Below are 16,307 nucleotides of genomic sequence, written 5' to 3'. Positions count from 1 at the left end.
AGAAGATTTTTTGGCAATATTGATATTTAGTATAAAGAAGTATGCAACTTTTTATAATATCAGTTAAATGTATCACCAATCTTTTAACTTGAGATAAGTATAGTCTATTCTTTATATCGCATCTTTTTCATAATTAAAAAATTATCTAACAGTTTTATTCACATTCCTTACACAGAACATCATTAATGCTTAAATATAGCTTACAATTGAAAGTAACCTAATTGAAGTCAATAGAGAAGCTCTTGTGTAGCCTTTTCATTCGTCTAGAAAATGGCTCTATATTTCATGATTGTTTATAGTTTTTCCAAGCTCAGTACTACAGCTTCGTTGGACGGATCATGCCAAACACATCCTCTAGATATCTAGAGTTTGCTCCACCTGAAATCTAAGTTACATGCATTCGCAACTTATTTTGTGAAATAATATGCATTCTAGAACAATTTTATAGCCTAGTGTGTAACTAAGTGGGTCAATATTTACAGTAAACGAGGGCCTTCGCACGTTTTGTATACACTTTGTAATTGATAGTAACAGTTTAGTAAAAATTACAGTTTTTTCTTTTCTTTTTTTTTTTTTAAAAAAAAAACTATTCAATTAGCATTATGGCTCTTTTTAAAGTGCATGTCTGAAGTTCAAGCGACGCGTTCTCCTGACTGGGCCGTGCCAAGCCTCGCTTGCAAGCTGCAGCTCTAAGTGAAAAAGAAGGAAGAAAACAAAATAATTTGTCTGTTTCAGTGAGTTTGTGGACTAGATTCTTAGGTGGGTCTTCTCATGTTGGTTAGTGCAAGTCGCAGTCTTCTACTTATTGCTCGAGGAAAATGGCAGGCAGATCGAACAGGAAGTTCTGAAAATATCAGCTAGAGCTCACACCATAGCCAAGAAACCCACAGCTACTTCTTTTCGAGTTCCTTCAGGTGGAAAATCTGTATCTTTTTTCTTATTCCTTTGTTATTCCCTTGTTATTTTCCAATACATGTACCCGTTTGCTTTAATTCTTAGGTTCTGATTTCTGGGTTTGCTTTTCTTTTGTCGAAGTTTGATTTTTTTTTTCTTGGTTTAAGAAGTTGGAGGCATATAGCTGTTTTCTAATGCCTGCTGAAGTGCTCTACTTGTTATTTAGTTAATGTTCGTCCTTTCAGGGATAATTTATTTTAAATTAGTTATTCTGGTATGCTGTCCTTAAGAGTTAATTTCTGATGCCTATAATTTTGATGATTAATTAATATGATAGATAGTAAATGGTATGGGAAACGACAAATTGATCCAATAAAAAATTGATTGATTAGTGGTTTTAAGCTTTTTAAACAAGATATGAGTTCTTGCAGCATGTTGCGAGAACCATTGATGAACATGATTTCCTCAATTAGAAAAACTCCCAGCAATCAGAGAGAGTAAGTAACATGAACGAGTTCTATTTTTCATCACACCCTTGACCTATTTTTGTTCAGTGTACTCTTTTGCTAACTGTTGCAAAAGTTGAGCCACTTGAATATTCTGGAAAAGAATTATCTTGTTCTCCTTTTATAGAAAATCTGAAAAATACTAATACTTTGGGAGACGTGCAGCCCTGGTAGACTTTTCCCTTTCTACTCTCTCCTTGTTTTTTTCACCTTCGACAGGTTGAGAGTCCAAGTTTGTTTGCTAGTCTATCATTTTCCTTCTGCCAAAGTCTGGATGATTTTCATGACTGAGGTGTTTCTGTTCCTCGAAGAATTTTCCATCTCTGTTTTGATCAATGCAGCTTCCTGTTCATGATCATTGACTGAGTTGCCTGAGAAAATATTAGCTATCTAGTTATGCCATGGTGATGTTATCAACCTTCTAGCTGTATCACAAAATTTTTTATGCAAATCCTTATATGGGTCTTAATCTTTTCCCATCTTTGTTTTTTTCAAATACACTCTGTTGGGTTTGTTATCACCAGGGAACCACTTATTTTAATATGTGATTAACCAAGTCAAAGTAATGCTCTAAGATAATTTGTTCATGAAACTTTTAATTCCCATAGTCCTATAAATATAGGTGGAGTCTGATCTAGTAGAACCTTCTTTATTCTTTTTTGAAGTAAATTCATGGCTGTATTGCATATAAACTGGCTTCTCGAAGAGTCAAAGTCATGTTCCCTAATTTTTTTTCCTTACATTTTAGAAATTACATTGGTTCTCTTTTTCTTACCAGCAATGCTAGTGCCAATAGCAGCTGCCTTGATAGCCGGTTTATTGGGTTATGCATATCAGGCATTAAAGCCTCCGCTTCCAAAGGTTTGCGGGTCGATTGATGGTCCTCCTGTTACCAGTCCTAGAATCAAACTTAGTGATGGGAGACATTTGGCCTACAGGGAGACAGGAGTTCCTAGGGAAGAGGCTAAGTACAAAATCATCATCATTCATGGTTTTGACAGCTCCAAGGATCTGAACTTACCTGCCTCTCAGGTATGAATTCATTTTGCTTGTTTAATCGCTCCACATACAGTCTTGTAGCTGTTACAAAATCATGTTTGGGTATACTGTAGTAAAACAAGGAACATTCATTACAAGCTACACTATGTCTCAGACCAACTTGTGTTTAATGTGTTGGGAGTAAGGCTTCTGGAAGTGACAAGGTTTCTACAAATCTCCCAGTTCTGTTGTCTTCTAAAATTTCATCATCTAGAACACGCTCTCTTTCTGCAGGTCTACTGAATTAAAAGTGTTGTCAAAGCATAGACCTATTACATCTTGTGTTAGATCTTAATTTTAATATAACATATTATGAAACAATATACAATAATTGCATATCATTTGCAGTAGAATTGGATGATTGATTTATCCAAAAGCTTAAGTTGATACAAGATGAGTTTTATTATTTCTTCTCTTAAGAGCATTTTCCATTGAGAATTTGCCTGGCATACTGCAATGGTATTAATAACTTTAGTTGCATAATCTCCTTTCTGTGGTAAAAGCAAAATTACGTCCTAAAAGTTTTCCCAAGGAAATTAGTATTTTTTTTTAATAGCTTTTAGAAGGAAATTATTTTCTGTCATAATTCTCTGTACCTTATATTTAGTCACTTATTCTCAAGTCTCCCTCCAAAATTCCCAACTGAGGGTCTTAGGTTTACCATCTGAATGTTGCTATGCCAGATTATTACTCACAATGAAGAAATCTGATGTAAATAAAGGCCCAATTAACTAGTAGATTTCAAAAACTAAGCGTGAACCTCATCATATTTTGATATCTAAACCATTCACAGGTGCAGTTCAAAGATTTATAGGTGTTAACCCTTCATCATTTGTCAATTTTTCTTTTCCAGATAAGAGCATTGTTTATAAGTTTCGGGTTTGTGTAAGAAACTGTTTCATTTCTATGCATCTTTTTACAAACATTTGATAGTAATAGAGAGTTTTTTTATAACATCTGTTTTATATAATCATAAAACTTTGTGAAACCCATCCACATGCTTTTGTCTTTTCAGGAACTGATAGAGGAAATGGGGATATATTTCCTGCTTTTTGATAGAGCAGGTTATGGGCAGAGTGATCCAAATCCGTCAAGGACGGTGAAGAGTGAAGCATATGACATTCAAGAGCTTGTGGACAAATTGCAGATTGGGTTGAGGTTTTATGTAATTGGAATCTCAATGGGAGCCTACCCTGTTTACAGTTGCCTAAAATATATACCACATAGGCATGAGCATTTGGCCTATAAGGCTTGTTTCCCTATTTACTCTATCCTGTGATAACATTCTAGTTTTTTATCTAATTCTGTATGCATCAAATTTATAGGTTATCAGGAGCTGCCCTGGTAGTTCCCTTTGTGCACTACTGGTGGCCTCGTTTTCCTTCCAATTTAGCAAGTGAGGCTTTCAAGAGATTATTAGTGCAGGACCAATGGACATTTCGAATTGCTCATTATGCTCCTTGGTTATTCTACTGGTGGATGACTCAGAAATGGTTCCCTTCTTTAAGTATCACGGCTGGAAAAACTGAAATTCTTAGTGAGGAAGATTTAGAGATCTTGAAGAGGTGGTCAGAAACCCAAACTGTTGGTCAGGTAATTATATTTGCTTTGCATATTATTGAAGGCATGTTTTTTGACTTTCGTGGCTGGATCTTATAATCACCATGATTTTGCAAACAAATATGAAGTTACAGATCCGGCTGCATTTTACCTGTGTTCCTTGCCTTACACCCATGTAAATTTCAAATCTACTTTTTTTTTTTTTGGTTTAATATTTGAAGATTACACGGTCAATCGGTTGCAAACTTAGAGCTGCTTCATTTTTTCACTTATACAGGATAACATTCGACAAGGTGTTTATGAATCTCTACATCGAGACATAATGGTCAGTTATGCAAACTGGGAATTTGGTCCAACAGATCTGATTAATCCTTTTCCAAAGGAAGAGGGATCAGTTCACATTTGGCAAGGTTGCAAAGACAAAATCATTGCTTCTCAAATGAACCGTTATATCTCTGAGAAACTCCCATGGATTCATTATCATGAGGTTCCTGATGGAGGACATTTCTTGATCTTTGAGAGGAAAAACTGTGACGCAATTTTAAGGGCGCTTTTACTCACATAAGCATCTGCCCTCATAGTTGACCTGTTCAGTTGATGTTTATATCGAGTAGATTGTTCAGTGTAAGAAAGGCCCCTATGCATGTAAAGGAATATATTTCCAATTTCAGCAAACGATATAGCAGCAAAGTGGTAATGATTTCCTGCACAATCTGAGATGGGGGAGTTTAATAGGATGGAGCTAAGAATCCATTTATTTGGTAAGAATAAGGCATTTAGTTGATTACTTGGGAGAGTCAGGAAGACAAAATTATGCTTTTGAATTACCATGATATATTGTTCATGGATCCCGGCCTCATTGAGGTCGAAATGAAGGTTTGTGTCATCCTAAAGTGTAAAGGTGTTCAAATGAGAGTTCATTGGAACGAATTTGCATGAATTTTATACATGAAAGTTTTCTTTCTTATGAAGCAAAGAGATATATTTTGACAAAAGTATAAATTACTTCTCCAACTTGAGGTTATTTTAATTCTCATGTTAGTGTATTATCTTATTTAGATACCTATTAATTAATTAATGAACATCCATCTCGAATTGTATTGAAATAGTCGTTGTTATGACATAAAACTTTCAATGTGAGGTGAATACTAATAGAATATCTACTTAAGATTTTCATGTGGAGTGCATAAATATACTTGTACAAAATTAGGGAACAATCTCAAAAATTAAATGTATGAATCTTGAGAAAACCTAAAATCATTCTAAGATAGAATCTTAAAGGTTGAAAGTATTAAGCTTTCGAAAGAAGTCGAATATACTAATTTTAGAATCAACATTAATTGTAATTGAAATTTATAAAAAAAAAGTTTAAATATTTGTATGATTATATAATTAATAAAAGTATAATGGGTAAAAATTTTGTTATTATTTTAAATAATAAATAAATTTATTTTAAAAATTAAAAAATTTGAAGTGTATATATATATATATATGATACTCCTAACTGTTCTTTCAACTACTTAATTAATAAAGTTTGGTTGTTCTAAATTATTATTTTTATCCCCTTGAAACAAATAACCAAAGAAAATAAAATTGAAAGCTCTATTTAATCAGCTCTCTTTCAACTCACAAACATATGCGAATAGACTCGAATCACGTTCTCACTCAACCAATCGATTCTACTGAAGAATGGCCGAGCCAGTTGTGGCTGCAATCTTGCAACAGTTGGCAACCATTATTGATCGAGAGGTAAGGGAAGGGGTTAAGCTGGTGGTGGGTGTGGAGAAGGAAGTCCGAAGACTGAGCAGCAATCTCAGCGCCATTGAAGCTGTTCTTGAAGACGCCGAGAAGAAACAGCTCAAGGATGCGGCTGTCAAAGATTGGCTAGCTAAGCTCAAAGAGATATCTTACGACATGGACAATTTGGTGGATGAATGGAACACTGCAATCACGAAAAAACAAATCGCTAGTGGTGAAAACGCTCCTCTTCATGGAAAGGTACTCTCTTCGATCCTCCGCCCTTGTGTTTCTCTGGCTCACTCTTGTTTTCGATATGGTATTGCTCGTAAAATTAAGGAAATGGATGAGAGATTGAGTGTGATTGCGGTAGAGAAAGATAGGTTTAATTTTAGTCATATAAGAGGAGCAGAAGAACCTGAGCGACTTAGAACGACATCGTTTTTTGATGAATCTGAAGTACGGGGTAGGGATGGGGAGAAAGCTTTGGTGTTGACAGAGTTATTGTCAGGTAGTCAAAGCCCTAGTCAACCTTATATCATGTCTGTTGTGGGGATGGGTGGAATTGGCAAGACCACTCTTGCCCAACTTGTATACAATGATAAAGAGGTGATTAGATATTTTGACAGAAGGATTTGGGTGTGTGTCTCTGATCCATTCGATGAGGTCAAGGTTGCCAAAGCAATCCTTCAATCCCTTAACGGAGATTCTCCGAATTATACCGAGTTCGAGACTATTCTGGTTAAAATACATGAAGCTATCGTGGGCAACAAGTTCCTTCTCATCCTAGATGATGTTTGGACTGAAGATCGTGCAAGATGGGAACCACTGCACCATTGTCTCAAGTGTGGTGCACAGGGAAGTAGAATTTTGGTTACCACCAGGAAAGAAACGGTTGCATTGATGATGGAGACGAATTACAGAGTCACCTTGGAGAGTTTGTCTGAGAAAGATTGCTGGTCTTTGTTTGGTCGGATTGCTTTTTTTGGAAGACGTGACGAAGAGCGTGAAAGCTTAGAAGATGTTGGCAAGGAAATTGTTAAAAAATGTAAAGGCTTGCCTTTAGCTGCAAAAACCCTTGGGAGCCTCTTGCGGTTTAAGAGAACTAGAGAAGAGTGGCAGAGTGTTATGAACAGTGAGTTATGGGAACTAGAAGAGGCTGAAAAAGGTATTTTCCCTCCATTATTGTTGAGTTATTATGATTTGCCATCCACATTGAGGCGCTGTTTCTCATACTGTGCTGTGTTCCCTAAGGACTACAAGATAGAGAAAGATAGGTTGATTAAGTTGTGGATGGCACAAGGTTATATAAGGCCAAGAGGGAGTCAAAGGGTGGACATAGTTGCCCAAGAATACTTTGATCACCTAGCAATGCGCTCTTTCTTTCAGGATTTTGAGAAGGACGAGGAAGGTGATATTGTCATATGCAAAATGCATGACATAGTGCATGATGTTGCTCAGTTTTTAACCAAGAACGAGTGTCTATTGATTGAAGTCAATGTAAGGGGAGAACCCAAATTGAACCTTTGTTTTCAAAAAGCATGTCATTCCACAATGATACTTCCAAGTGGTGCACCATTTCTCGTTTCTCCTTATGATGGTAAAAAATTGCGTAGTCTGTTGCTTCAATTTATTGGAAGGCCTTCTATCAGTGCTGAGGCTCTACATGATTTATTTGATCAACTAACATGTTTAAGGGCATTGGATTTACATGATAGTTTAATTGAAGAACTTCCACGGGAGATAGGAAAATTGAGACATTTGAGGTTTCTTGATTTGTCGTACAATGTGAAGTTAAAAGTTTTACCAGAATCCCTTTGTGACTTATGTAACCTTCAGTCCTTGAATATCTCGGGCTGTAATTATCTTAAGAGTCTACCATGTGGAATTGGAAAACTAATCAACTTAAGGTTTATAGATAATTCCCAAACTGTACATCTGAGCTTCATACCACAAGGAATTGGGAGATTAACTTCTCTTCAGAGGTTAACAATGTTCTTTGTCACTGGTAAAGGCAAAAAACATGGAGCATCCACTCTTGCAGATTTAAAGTACTTAAACCATCTTCAAGGGACTTTACAGATAGGAGGGCTGGGAAATGTAGCAAATGTTGCAGAGGCTAAGAAAGCAGAACTTCTGAGTAAGAAATACCTAGCAAAATTGCAGTTAAGTTTTGATGGAAAGGAAGCAAACTCCAGGATGATTCATGACAGCAAACTTCTGGAAGCCTTAGAGCCACCTCCAGATTTGAAGTGTCTTTCAATTCAGTTCAATGAAGGCAAGATAGTTTCACCTAATTGGATGATGTCATTAGCCAAGTTGAAAGAACTAAAACTGATTCAATGTAACAACTGTGAGCATTTACCTCCACTGGGGAAACTGTTATCCCTTGAGTCACTTGTTGTATCAGGGATAAGAAGAGTGAAAAATGTCGGAATTGAATTTTTGGGAATCAAAGTCGATGGTGCCGCAAACAACCCTTCCATTGTTGCCTTCCCTAACTTGAAGCTACTCAAATTTGGGTACATGGATGAGTGGCAAGAATGGGATTTCAGGATCCCACTAACAGCAAAGATAATGCCATGCCTTCAATCCTTGGTTATTGAATCATGTCCGAAGCTAGAGGCAGTCCCAGACCACATTCTCGAGAGCACACAGCTTAAAACACTGGACATCAAATACTGCCCGTGTCTAAGTCAACGTTATCAAGAAGACGTAGGAGATGATTGGCCAAAGATTTCCCATGTGCCTAATATCATAATTGATTTGAAAGCTATGGCAAGATATGGCAACTTTCCATTGAGTCACAGGTAATTTCTCCATCACAGCTTCTCTAGTTCCTTTCCTTTTACATTAAAATTGCAAATAGATATCTTTTTTTTGAGATAAAAGTATAGAAATGTATTAGATATCGACACCAAGAGGCTACTTCCCATGTACAAAAAATTTACATTTCAATGAGTATATCTACAATCGCTCCAAAGTCTTCTAAGTTAGATATACTATGACCCAAAATAAAGGAGCCAAAGTAGTAGAACCATTTGTCCTTAAGATTAGTGAAAGTCTTCTTAGGTTGTCTCATATATTTTGGGTCAAAAATCGTAATTTTTATTTTTATTCTCTTTTTATGGTTGAATGAAATTTGTGCACAAATCACTTTGCATAAGAATGCGAAAATATAAAGTAAATTAAAATTGCTATAATAATAATAATAGTTGTTATAACATAAATAGTCAAGGAATTAAATTTTTTTGAATTTCTTTACTCACTGTTTTCATGGCTTTTTGTTATCATTATTACTATCAGTGTTATTTATTCTTTATTGAACAAAATTGGGTATGATAAAATTTTTAGTCTCGTTGTCAAATTTACAACTATGAGACTTGTCTTCTCACTTGCAATCTCAAGAGAATGGAACATTCAATAGCTATATGTGTCTAATGCCCTTCTCTATGAGAATCTTGAAAAGTATTTACACGACCAAACCTCAATTTTTATTGATAAAGACTATTTAGCTTTGTGTGTAAGCATAACAAGTCTTTCTATAGCCTAGAACAAGCTCCACATACTTAGTTTCGAAGACTATTTACCTTTTTAATTAACTATGGCTTTAAATTGTCAAAGACAGGTACACCATTGTTCATTTTCGATAACAGAAGGTGTTAGTTTATGTCTTGGTATATGCGAATGGTATTCTCATTATAGAAATTGTTATGCTTTCCTTTGTTATAAAGAGACTGCAACATGAATTTGCTATCAAGTTACTCAGAACAAAGAAAATGATCATATGTTATCTCAAGGAAAGTATATCTTGGATCTCCTAAAAGAGATAAGAATTGAAGCAATAAAACCATGTTTAAATCCAGTGAGTAGTAGTCTACATTGAAAAAAGTTATCTGAACTCGCTTTGCCTATCTAGAGCTATGTCGTCGAATAGTTGGTTTCTTACAATAGGTAGTCATCACAAGATCTAATAATGAAAAGAGTTTAAAATATCTTGGCAATACATCCTCTTTTAAAACATATTGTGTTCTTTAAACAGTTGATCATCGCTTCACAGATGAGTTTGTAAGTTATTTTAAGTAAGAAATTAATTTTTCTGGCTAGCTTAAAAAAAACAAGCAATTATTATTAGATGGGTCAACTAAAAGAGAGTACAATGAAATTGCAAATATAGCTGCTGGAATGTTATTGATTTAATTTTTATTAAAAGAAACTTTTTGAGTTTTATTATCTTGTGGAGTGACAATTTTTCCATGCTAGGATGAAAGCTAGATTGACTTCTTTTTCGTGAGAGAAGTTGTTGCTACAAAAAGAATCTACTTCTTCAGTATATCAAATTGTAAACATTTCAAGTGAGTTCACTTGTCTTCATTAGGGAAATCGAAGAATTCGTATTTCAAATATAAAACCAGCTCATTGCATGTTGCTGGAGATGCAGAACCAAACACTGATTTTGACTTTAAAACTGTTTGTATGTACTAAATATGTATTATACTTAAAAAGCATAACATAATGCACTATTTTACCTCGATCATTACAGTTGACATGTGAACATTTAAAGTGTCAAATGTATTAGCCACAGTTATGGTGCTGATGTTGTCCGTAAACGTTATTATAGGTTGATTGATATTTGATGGTTAGTCATATTATAAGTATTCAACTGAGTTTGCTTGAAATAAGAGTTGTTTAACATGGAGTTAGTTCAATATAATATTAAATCAATAGCGATCTGTGTAATGTAATGATTTTTAGGTATATGTTATATTTATTTGTAAAAAAATAAATAAAATAAATCTAAAGATATAATTGGTTTAGGAAATAATCAATATGATGAAGAGAATAAATGTATTTATGAATTCGCTAGAAGAAAGCTAAATGGATGGAGGTTGTAGCACCTTTAAACGCACACAACACAAGTTTTAAGAAAGGCCACCATTATATGTTACCTTGTATTTTGTTTTCTTTCTTAACAAGTGTTTCGCTTGCTAAAAAAACACCAAGCTATTGATGTGATTTCAAGAAGAAGATAGCAAAAAGGAATCCACAAAAATAAAAATATCTCTTCTTCCTATTGGAAAGATTATATTTTTAAAAAGCACATGAATTTTAGACACCTTTGAGATTCTTTATAAGGAAAACATTATGTGATATTGGGCCTAAATATGGTTTATACACATTCAAAATCTAACAGTAGATTGATTTTAAAATAATATTTAAATGTAAGATCATAATAAATATCTCAATATATTTTACTTTATTATTAAAAAAATTCTAAAACTTCATCATGTGTTCCAAAAGATATTTACATCGAGCATCATAAACCCAGCAATTTCTACACTCAAACTAACAATCCATCAAATTCAAGTAATTAATTAATACATTTAATTCACTAAAAAAAATTTATACGATAATAAAATACTACTTCTTAATAAGAATATATATACAGCACAATATAAGACTCAAACTCAAAACTGAAAAATCTATGAAGAGGAGTAAAAATAATAACTACAAAGTATGACTTAAAAAAGAATAATGACCCCCCATTAAAGTTATAACATGTTAATTATTTGAAGAGTGTGAATTTGAGGTCTTTAATCAAGAAGCGCATATCGTCCATTTGAAACCAACAAGAACAGTAAAAATAAATAATAAAATACATAACATTCAAATAAACAGAATCCTAAATCACAGTGAATATCTACCCAAAACAGAAACGCTATTATTATTCATTTTTTGTTAAAGAATTTCTCTCTCTCTCTCTCTCTCTCTCTCTATATATATATATATATATATATATACATAGTCAATTATATTGGGTGGTTTTTGTCCTTAGTACTAACAGAATCGATCTTTATTAATTTTATATATTTAACCCACTGCATTGTTGTTCTTTATTCTATTTCCACTTAATTTCTATACCTAATTTTCATATTAGTTTAACATAGAGAATTAAAACATGTTTTGTACTTGATCTCACCTTTTATCTCCACCCTGAATTATTTTTTAACTTCTGCCGAAGAATTCAAGATAGGGTAAGGTGAAATTAAATACCCAAATCATATTTTAATTCTTTATGTGAAAACTAACATAAACTTAGGTATAAGAATTATGTAGGAATGAAATATAAATTGGATCGTAGGCAAACTAACTTAGATGAACCACGAGAGAAGTAATTATCTCCTAATTTGATGATCCTGCTCAAAGTAGACATATGCCTCCATCTACTCATACTGCTGATGTTTCTTCAATATAATAACCAAAAATTAAAGCTCTCCTGCACATAGCCACAGCATTCATTGGATTACAGTCAGCTCCCACAATCACATATATCTTACATACATACAATCAATGACCTTGTTGTTATAGATAATATCAAGACAAAATCAATAATGGGTTTAGTTTAAATTTCAATTCAATAGAATTAAATTTGAAAAAAAAAAAAAAAAAGTTAAATATTTATTTTGATAAACTACTGTAACAAAATCATCCTAGAAACTGACTGCTATGACTCAAATAGGATATTTCTGCTAAGAAAAAGGAGACCTTTTTTTTTTTTTTTTATGGGAAAGTGCATGTATATATTTGTTGATCGGAAATGGTATGAAATATGTGCGGTAGATGGCACGTCAATGTCAAAATGTAAAGTGGATTTGTTTTGTTTTGGTGTCAATCTTATCCTCTCCTACATTTGGTGATGTAAGAAAAGGATGGATGTTGAAACCCACACACTAATAATAATTAAGATGATGTTAAACATATTGAATTATACAAAGTATGTGTCCTTTTTTTACATTTCCAAAGCTTTGACCCAAATCACTTTTTCAAAACTCAATTTTCCTGGCACATTTCAAAATCACACACAAACACAAATACCTGACTCTTAAATCAACATCTAGCAAATGCTACAACAATTTAACATGCTAATACAGAGATCTTTTTACAAAGATATTTTAGGACTCTTCACTCCATTGTACAAAATTTACTATTTCTTAACTAAATTGCAGAAATAAATCTTTTGAAAAGTTTACCTGACTTGTAAACCAAGTTTAGAGTTATATTTTTTTGGAACTAATTCTACATGAATCACCTAGTGGAATAGAAATAAACTTAGTATTTGGTGCAAAAATTAGTTGGAAAACACTTTTACAACATGAACAAAAAATAATATAACTTTTTACCTTATCAAAACAAATTAATTTTTTTTACCAGAAAATTCCAGAAGAATTTAATTTTTTTTATACCGGTCACAAGTTTAAACTCATACAATCAATTAAAGCTGTAAACATCTAGTAACCACTTAAAGCTACCCTCTCAAATTGGAGAAAAAAAAAAGGGAAAAAAGACATAATTTACTGTGCACAATATCCTTAAACATCAACAAATATTTAATGATGCAGTACTTCAAATAAAGGTTTACTCCCAAACAAAATTTATGAACCGAAAGGCTTCATATAAAGGTTGGTACATAAAGTTTATTGATGTGAACTCAAAAAAGATATGAGGCTAGCTATTCAAGATAAGCCGATGTGACAAAATACATGAAGAAGATATAGACAGAGGGAATACTATCTTTGGAGATAGGGTTCACAACCAAAGACAAAACTTGTTAGGTTTTTCAACAATAATGAAGATTCTAGGAAAAAGAAAACATTTAAAACTGAATGGGAAAATTGCCGTGAGATAGAGAAGCCAATTTGGACTTTCGTAAAGCTCAAGACAGCAGGAATTTTGGCCCTCAGGAAGATTCACATGCATGATTGAAAATTGAGTAAAGAAGATGGAGACCCACAAATAGTATCTTTAAATAAAAAATAAGAAAAAGAAAAAGGGAGATCATACACAAATTTTGAATTGAATATTTCCCCAGTAAACATCAACCTTCACTTGGTGCATGTATATCAACTAGATAATATTATACGTAAAGGCACAATTCCAATTTTCCTAATTAAACTGGAAGATATGCAGATTATCATAGAGAATTTTAAATTAAACACTATAAAGTCTGATTTTCTAACTTTTGAATGCAATATGAAATGCCTTTTTTTGTCTCTTTTTGTGTGTGTGTGCCTTTTTTGTCAGGGTATCCCTCTCTTAACCCACAATCGAATGTCCTCAATTTTGTGGCTGCTTCGTGGAAAATGAAAGTCAGACTCCTGGCCTCAATTTTGTGGCAAGGGACACATGTATAATAGAAAGAATCTTGGGAAAGTTATAGACCAATATAATGCTTTTCTTTTCTTTCACTTGTTTCTCTAATATTAGAAGGAATTGAATATCTGACCTATAACTTCTGCATTGCCAATTTGAGTGATGTTCAGGATTCATTAGTGTCTCCTCCTGCACCCTTGTGCTTGATCTCTAGGTGAGTTCAATCTATAAAGAGCAGTAAGCATACTAAAGCGAAGATCAGAACGGCAAAGTTAGGCAAGACCTGCAATATCATTGAAAACCCATAACATAATATTAAAAAAATTTCAAGTAATGGAAAGTACTTTTTGATGTAGTTATAATATACATTTTATATGTAACCTAAAAGTGTGCATTTCTTACATTTATACTGGATGCATATGCTAACTCTGGAAGATAACCCTGCAATCCTATGTTGTATACTGGGGTACCGTCAGGATAATAGAGGCCATAGTTCCTCTCTGAGGCAGGACCAGGCTTTAAATTTTCGTTAAAAAGTGCAAAAACATGTATGTCAACGGGTACTGCTGGTCTTGCAGGAGTGCCTTGCCTTTCTTCTATTCTGCGCAACAGATTTCCGTTATATAGACCTGCATTTTCTGGTGTTGCACCAGCCTCATTAGAATCTCCGCGAGATGGCCATCCAGTCTCCGAAATTCTTACATCAATATCCGTATGCCCCATAGCTTTTATTGCAGAATAAACAGCATCAATCTGAGCATACAACATGTTATCATAGTGCAGATTGGTATTTGGATCTGTAGTCCCTTGGTTAGGTTGGAAAAGGACATAGTCTAGCGACACCTCATTTGGGTTTTCCTTGTATGCAAAGTAGGGATATGCATTGATCAAGAATGGGGAATTGATCTGTGAATGAAAATTGAGAAGTGGCTGCAGATATTCAGCAAGATCTGACCTAAAAGCACCAGCAGAAGGAGGGTAGGAGTTACTTAGGATGGTAAGGGAGTGGGCGGTTGTGACGGTAACTTGTCTTTGAAGTCCAAGATTAACAAGAGCACCATAGACAGTTTGCATTGCAGGTAAAAGATTCCGGACCAAATTGGAGTCACTGCTATTGAACACTTCATTTCCTACAGTTATACAGGTTATTTTGGTTTGGGGAAGGTGGGGCTGAACCCTCTGTTGAATCCAATTTTGAGCTTTGATAGGATCAGTCATGTTTTCAAGGTACTCATTGCCTAGTCCTATGATGAAATCAACATTTGAATTGGAGAATGCATAAAGGACATCAGGATCTGCATCGTACAGTTTCACTCTGCTGATATTCAGTGATTGAAGGAGGATGGCGACCCTAGAAGGAGATGGAAGATTGTTTGCAATCTGACCATAATTTATTCCAACACCAGCCCCATCAATTTCAGCTGAATCTGGAATTTCAAAATACAACAAACGGAAATTCTTTTTTCTTAAAAAAAGAAAGTATACGTTCTGAGCATCATTTCTTATATATATATGTATTAAACGAATTATAGTCCAAAATCCAAAAATATTTACAGTAAGATATGATCAAAATGACATCCAAACAAACAATTATATTAAAACTGTCAAGATCTCTAAAGATTTACAATAAGATTTAGTTTGATAATAATAAATTGAATGATTTAGCAACTTATGATCGGTTGATATCTGGTGGAAAACTCAGAGCTAAATTTTTTTAAATGCAATCAAATAATCAATCAAATCTCCATTGTTCCATTGTTTTGAAACTCTGAGCTCTCCAAACTTCACTTATTCACCGGAAAAAAAAAAAAAGAATATTACGGTAGAATCCCACGGACGGGTCGCTAATAAAGGATATGCAGAACTCAAAAGGGAAACAGTTAACTCTCCCTTTCACTTTCAAGCAGTTTCTCGGAAAACAAACAGAAAATGAGAAGAAAGAAAAAGATCGCTGAGAATTGAAGAAAGTAAAGTACCTGAAAAAATGATGAGAAGCAGGAGGAGTAGTCTGCAGAGGATGAAGTAGGCGGCCATGAGAGATCCGGTTGTGGCCGAACAACACCCCCAAGCAAATGACTACTGTTTGCCACCTAACAATCTCTCAGTCCCTCCATTAATATTTATACTCTCTCTCCTTCCCTCTGGTTTCTCTATACCGGCTCTGTGCTTTTTGGTTGACAAAAGATGACGAGGATCCACTCATCTTCTGTGTGAATGTGTTTTTTTTTAATAATTATTATTTTTTTCTCTGATTCGTTTTAGTAATTCGTGTAATAAAAATTGTTTTCTTTTTTTTTTAAAAAAAATTATTAGTTAATATTAAATGAAAATTTTATTAACTCTTTTTTTTTAAAAAAAAGAAAAAAAGTTTCTTCGAAAGTGGAAAAGAAGTACATGTTCATGTAACAATATTACATTTAT

General features: G+C 33.9%; 3 protein-coding genes across 4 annotated transcripts; 2 read left to right on the top strand and 1 right to left on the bottom strand.

Moving 5' to 3' along the window:
- Nucleotides 1–647: 647 nt before the first annotated feature.
- Nucleotides 648–5,000, top strand: LOC110817303 (uncharacterized). 2 transcript variants are annotated; one of them, XM_088213432.1, is made up of 5 exons: nucleotides 648–925; nucleotides 2,179–2,432; nucleotides 3,454–3,665; nucleotides 3,764–4,031; nucleotides 4,276–5,000. In XM_088213432.1, exons 2-5 carry the CDS (start codon nucleotides 2,181–2,183, stop codon nucleotides 4,561–4,563), a joined length of 1,020 nt encoding a protein of 339 aa, XP_088069558.1. In that variant the 5' UTR covers nucleotides 648–925; nucleotides 2,179–2,180; the 3' UTR covers nucleotides 4,564–5,000. The 2 variants fall into 2 exon arrangements, with proteins under 2 accessions (XP_088069558.1, XP_021901468.2); XM_022045776.2 differs by having other exon boundaries at nucleotides 649–914.
- Nucleotides 5,001–5,596: 596 nt separating this feature from the next.
- LOC110817294 (putative disease resistance protein RGA4) lies at nucleotides 5,597–10,330 on the top strand. Its single transcript, XM_022045757.2, has 2 exons — nucleotides 5,597–8,545; nucleotides 9,999–10,330. The coding sequence occupies exons 1-2, from the start codon at nucleotides 5,688–5,690 to the stop codon at nucleotides 10,027–10,029; spliced, it is 2,889 nt and encodes a 962-aa protein (XP_021901449.2). The 5' UTR covers nucleotides 5,597–5,687; the 3' UTR covers nucleotides 10,030–10,330.
- Nucleotides 10,331–11,281: 951 nt separating this feature from the next.
- Nucleotides 11,282–16,086, bottom strand: LOC110817301 (Glycosyl hydrolase superfamily protein). The gene is made up of 4 exons (XM_022045774.2): nucleotides 15,863–16,086; nucleotides 14,289–15,313; nucleotides 14,020–14,169; nucleotides 11,282–12,012 (listed from the first exon to the last, which is right to left on the bottom strand). The coding sequence occupies exons 1-3, from the start codon at nucleotides 15,918–15,920 to the stop codon at nucleotides 14,107–14,109; spliced, it is 1,146 nt and encodes a 381-aa protein (XP_021901466.1). The 5' UTR covers nucleotides 15,921–16,086; the 3' UTR covers nucleotides 11,282–12,012; nucleotides 14,020–14,106.
- Between the last annotated feature and the right edge of the window lie 221 nt (nucleotides 16,087–16,307).

The sequence above is a fragment of the Carica papaya genome, chromosome 2 (assembly GCF_054855325.1).
Source record: "Carica papaya isolate Zhongbai chromosome 2, ASM5485532v1, whole genome shotgun sequence".
Classification (NCBI taxonomy): Eukaryota; Viridiplantae; Streptophyta; class Magnoliopsida; order Brassicales; family Caricaceae; genus Carica; species Carica papaya.
The sequence above is the reverse complement of the archived record's forward strand: the minus strand, read 5'-3'. Positions and strand labels throughout refer to the sequence as shown.

Coding starts and splice junctions, on each gene's coding strand:
- LOC110817303 (XM_088213432.1), top strand. CDS start 2,181: ATGCTAGTGCCAATAGCAGCTGCCTTGATAGCCGGTTTATTGGGTTAT. Junction 2,433..3,453: donor TGAACTTACCTGCCTCTCAG/GTATGAATTCAT, acceptor TTGTCTTTTCAG/GAACTGATAGAGGAAATGGG. Junction 3,666..3,763: donor CTAAAATATATACCACATAG/GCATGAGCATTT, acceptor TCAAATTTATAG/GTTATCAGGAGCTGCCCTGG.
- LOC110817294 (XM_022045757.2), top strand. CDS start 5,688: ATGGCCGAGCCAGTTGTGGCTGCAATCTTGCAACAGTTGGCAACCATT. Junction 8,546..9,998: donor AACTTTCCATTGAGTCACAG/GTAATTTCTCCA, acceptor TTTCCATGCTAG/GATGAAAGCTAGATTGACTT.
- LOC110817301 (XM_022045774.2), bottom strand. CDS start 15,920: ATGGCCGCCTACTTCATCCTCTGCAGACTACTCCTCCTGCTTCTCATC. Junction 15,314..15,862: donor GCTTCTCATCATTTTTTCAG/GTACTTTACTTT, acceptor TTGAAATTCCAG/ATTCAGCTGAAATTGATGGG. Junction 14,170..14,288: donor CATATGCATCCAGTATAAAT/GTAAGAAATGCA, acceptor ATGATATTGCAG/GTCTTGCCTAACTTTGCCGT.